Source organism: Ipomoea nil, unplaced genomic scaffold, assembly GCF_001879475.1.
Source record: "Ipomoea nil cultivar Tokyo-kokei standard unplaced genomic scaffold, Asagao_1.1 scaffold2957, whole genome shotgun sequence".
Lineage (NCBI taxonomy): Eukaryota > Viridiplantae > Streptophyta > Magnoliopsida > Solanales > Convolvulaceae > Ipomoea > Ipomoea nil.
This window is the reverse complement of record NW_017619385.1, coordinates 1,038,524-1,043,287: the sequence shown is the minus strand read 5'-3', so window position 1 is coordinate 1,043,287 and position 4,764 is coordinate 1,038,524. Positions and strand designations below refer to the sequence as shown.

At 44.1% G+C, this 4,764-nt stretch overlaps 1 protein-coding gene across 1 annotated transcript; it reads right to left on the bottom strand.

The window, feature by feature from the left end:
* Positions 1-950: 950 nt before the first annotated feature.
* On the bottom strand, positions 951-4,141 carry LOC109162678. The gene is made up of 6 exons (XM_019311361.1): positions 4,066-4,141; positions 3,420-3,813; positions 2,300-3,315; positions 1,957-2,198; positions 1,310-1,700; positions 951-1,093 (listed from the first exon to the last, which is right to left on the bottom strand). Exons 1-6 carry the CDS (start codon positions 4,139-4,141, stop codon positions 951-953), a joined length of 2,262 nt encoding a protein of 753 aa, XP_019166906.1.
* Between the last annotated feature and the right edge of the window lie 623 nt (positions 4,142-4,764).

Sequence of the window (4,764 nt, the reverse complement as noted above, 5' to 3'; positions counted from 1 at the left end):
TTAACTCTATTAGAAAGACGACAGCGCCGCTCCCGCTTCTCTCTCCCACCTAGTACCCGCTCATAACTGCGAGGTATATTACCACCACCTTTCACCCCTTGCCGACTACACACCAAATAGCGTGAGTAGATTTCGCTGTCTCGGTCGCGCTTCACGAAACTCTGGCGGACATCAAACCCGCTGATTCGAGCGTAGTTGATATAGCATTGAATACCTTCGTTGAGTGTTTTAAATACACGCCCCGGCTAAATATATATATGAGACTTAAAAGTGTTAAATAAAATTAATCTTTTAGTAAGTTACACAAATAACTTACTAACGTAGTAAGTAATTTCCAGGATGAAATGGGATGAGCCTAAAGTTCTATTAGCATTGACAAACCAGCTAAAAGTAATACTAGTGGTTTTGATCCATGATGCATAGAGAAACTTTGTTCCATAACACTCTATTATATATAACTAGTAATTCACCCGTGCGATGCACGGAAAAAAATTATCTTATTATAAATATAAATAAAAAATAGAAAAACTAAAATATTTTAAATTGTTTAATATAATAATATTTTTGAACTTCCATTGGTCAAGTATTTATTATTTTTATAGAATAAAAAATTACAACTAAAATTAAAATTAAAATTTTGTATGGTTAATATAATCTCTAATTATGTGCATATTCAAATAAACTTATAGAGAGAATTTACATAATTACATTGATTTATTCTTAATTGTATTTCATCTATATAATAATTTTCACAATACGAATAATAACTAAGATAATTACATTTGGAAAACAAATTTCAAATTTTGTATGAGTAAATTTAAACTCTAATTGAACACATTTTTATATGATTATATAATATATAACTATTTTATTTTTCAAAAGTACATTTTATATATATATATATATATATATATATATATATATATATATATATTTGAAAACCAAATGAATCAGATTGCATTTGCCACCAAGGGCTCAATAAAAGAAGGAGGTGTATCCCTCCAGAGTGTTCTTCCTGCTACAGCAGATGTATGCTTAGATAAGGAATGTGCCACATGATTGGCCTCCCTATTAACAAATAGAACCTCGGAACCTGGTAAAACATTAAGTAGCCGAGTACAAGATAAAAGAATGAAACTAAAATAGTTACGAAACGAACTAGCATGTGTAAGACTCGAAACCAAAACTGCTGAGTCAGAATAGATTCTGCCACCTGAGTACCCGTTATTCTTCAACCAAGAGAGGGCTTCACACATTGCCATAGCTTCCGCCAAGAGGGGATCATACGGACACGGCAAGGGACCATTACCTGCTGCCACGAAGGAGGAATCACTATCATAGACAACAAAACCATACGCCGCTGCATGCTGAGAGCCGTGAAAGCCGACATCAATGTAACATTTGAAAGAGGGTGGTGGGATACTACTTTGTGCATGCAATGAAACGACTCTGCTGGTGTTATTGCTTCCACTGGTCTGCTGACTATCCATCCACGCAATCCACTGAGCCGCATGCCGCCCCAGGAGCAAAGCCGGCCGTGGAACAACATACTCCCAAACAGCCGTGTTTCTAGCAACCCAGACGCTATGGAGAATGCCACATATTCTGCCTTGTAGCTCTCGAGTATACCCGGATGAGCCGCCAAGCCACTCCTCCGTCCATTGAAAAAAATTCCTGTTAGCAAACGGGGGAATTTGAATCTGAGAAAGTTGCCAAACATTAATTGAAAATGGACACGAGCAAAAAACATGCATAACACACTCCTCAAACAGACCACAACACGGGCATATATTAATAATATCGACCCTCCTAATAATCAAATTATCAAGGGTGGGCAATATATTCAAAAGTGCTCTCCATAGGAACACCTTCCATTTGGGGGGAACCTGCAGCTTCCAAATATTATTCCATACAGGTGATGGGTCCGAATTCAAAAATCCCAATGAAAGCAAAAACCGCCCTCCTATTCCTGCCCACAACGGAAGGCAAACCCAGGTATTTCCCAAAATCCTCCGCCTGAGAAACAGTCAAAACTCCTGACACAAGATCCCGCATCTCTGCATGTGTATTTCGGCTGAATGAAATGCTCGATTTGTGGAAATTCACCGCTTGGCCAGAGAAGGACTCATAAACCCCCAAACATCTTTTAACTTCCAATTCTTCCTGCAGATTAGCTTTAAAGAAGAGCAAGCTGTCATCTGCAAAAAAAACAAATGTGAGATCGGTGGTGCCCCCTGGGCCACTCTACATCCATGAATAAGCCCTTTTGATTGTGAGTCCTGCAAAAGCAAAGATAGACCTTCTGCACAGATTATGAAGAGATAAGGTGACAAGGGATCCCCTTGTCGTAATCCCCTAGTAGGCACGATCTCCTCCGTAGGTCTGCCATTAATCAAAACCCTGTATCGCACGGTTTGGATACACAACATAATCAACTGTACCCATTTAGCATCAAAGCCCAGACCAACAAGCATATCACTCACAAATGACCACTCCATCCTATCGTATGCCTTTGCCATATCAAGTTTTAGAGCAGCCCACCCTACCTGGCCTAACTGCTTCCTCCTCAAGTAATGTCCAACCTCAGAAGCAATCAGTATATTGTCCGAGATCAACCTACCCGGAAGGAACGCACTTTGTGAATCCGATATAATATCTTCTAATAGGGGTTTCATACGATTTGCTAACATCTTAGTCATGATCTTATATATAACATTGCATAAGCCGATCAGGCGTAAATCAGAAACATGCTCAGGAACACATTTTTTCGGAATCAAAACAATGTTTGCATCATTCAAGCAATCAGGAAAAGTTGACTGGGATAGGCAATTAAGAAGAAAGGAAGTGATATCCTTACCAATAACATCCCAGAAAGCTTGGTAGAAACCCGGATTCATGTCATCCGGACCAGGAGATTTATCTTTGCCCATAGAAAACAACGCAGCCCGCACCTCCTCCGGCTCAAAGGGGCGCAATAACTGTGCATTATGTGCTTCAGTCACACGTGTTTGCAATGAATCCACTCTGAAATTCCCCGGGGAACCCCCTGAAGCAAAGATCTGCTTATAGTAAGAAGTAACCAGTGATTCCAAAGCCTGACCCTCCTGCCATACCCCGTTATCATTCTTTAGCTTTTCAACAAAGTTCTTCTTTTTCCGGTGTGACGCATACTTATGGAAGTACTTGGTATTACGATCTGCCCCACACAGCCAGTGCTGCTTAGCACGCTGCCTCCAAAACGCCTCCTCATGGGATAGGGCTAAATTTAGACTGCTGTCTAGCCATGCAAACCGGGCCAATGATGCAGGATCACGACTACCTCGCAACATATCCATCTCCTTCCGTAGCACACTAATCCGCTTTCCAAACTTATGATGCCGATCACCCCCCCCCCCCATGCTTTCAGGCCCTTTCCACACCGAACAAGCCTCGCCTGCATATTCAAGCCCTGTGAGCTGGCCCACTCGTGCTCCACCACCCCCCTGCAACCCTCATCCAATAGCCACGCATTCTCAAAGCGAAAACTACATGGCCTTGCAACATGTACTAAACCATAGATATCCATGAAGAGAGCCGAATGATCCGACGAGTCCGTACGGATATTGTACACCCTCGCCCTATCATACAGACCCAGCCAATCCATGCAAGCCACCACCCTATCCAGCCGCTCCTCCACCCAGTCCACAGTACCCTTGCCCCTATCCCAAGTGAAAGGATAGCCAATCATGGGAAGAGACACCAAACCACAGTCCCCCAGGGCGTCACTGAAACCTTCAATCAAACCATTCGGATGCGGCAATCTACCCCTCTTCTCTGATTGGGCCAATATATCATTAAAATCCCCCAGAACCACCCACGGTACCACATAAACCCCTTTAAGTGGCCTCAAATAATCCCATTACGCCCTTCTCCTATTTCTCTGAGCATAGCCATAATAACACGTGAGCCACCATTGCGGTCTTCCGGGCAGCGACACCAACAAATCAATATGATTATCGGTAAAACTGATCAAGCTAGCATAGTTATTCTTTGCCCATAGAAAACACAGGCCCCCCCCCTTAGGACCATGACTGTCAACCTTAAAACACCCCTCAAAACCCAGCTTCACTCGCAACCTCTCAGCATGACTACCATCTACCATCGTCTCCATCAAAAAAAACAAAATCCGGCTTCCTTTTGGACACAAGGTCCACTACTTCTCGAACCGTCCGTGGATTGCCCAAGCCACGGCAGTTCCAAAACAAGGTACTCATTGGGAACGGCGGGCCTGGTCCCCAGGTCCCACAAAAAAAGAAGATGATAACTCCACCTGCATGCCTCCATCCACCTCCACCACAGCCCCGTCAGCCCCCCTACGCCGCTTTGGATCCACCCTAACCCCCTCCTCCGCCCCAGCCCTACTTCCCGAAACCCCCACTGGACGTCTAACCCCTCCCAGATTGCCCCCAGCGTCCGGACGCGCCACCTCACCAATTACCGCCTCGGCAGTCCCGACTGGCCGTAAACCTCCACCTGGCACCCCGCCATACCCTATCTCACGTCGACGCTCCTGTCCCAGTTGAAACCACCGATCCCCTAGAACCTTGGCCGGACTCATACCCCCCGCCTTCAAAGCCGGACCATACAAATACTGCTCGGGCCTGAGTGTTGATCGTCTCGCATCAAGACAGAACTTGTCCGTGTGCCCCAACTTGCCAAAAAAATAGCAAAACATATGTAAACGCTCATATTTAAAGTTTACCCACAGCCACAAGCCATCCCGGA

Bases quoted from the DNA above. Each gene is read 5' to 3' on its own strand.
- LOC109162678 (XM_019311361.1), bottom strand. From the start codon at position 4,141: ATGGTAGATGGTAGTCATGCTGAGAGGTTGCGAGTGAAGCTGGGTTTT. The intron at 3,316-3,419 runs GTGTGGAAAGGG...GTTGCGAGGTAG, and splicing joins ATGCAGGCGAGGCTTGTTCG to TCGTGATCCTGCATCATTGG. The intron at 1,701-1,956 runs GTTTTTGCTTTC...CAACTTTCTCAG, and splicing joins TGGGCAGGAATAGGAGGGCG to ATTCAAATTCCCCCGTTTGC.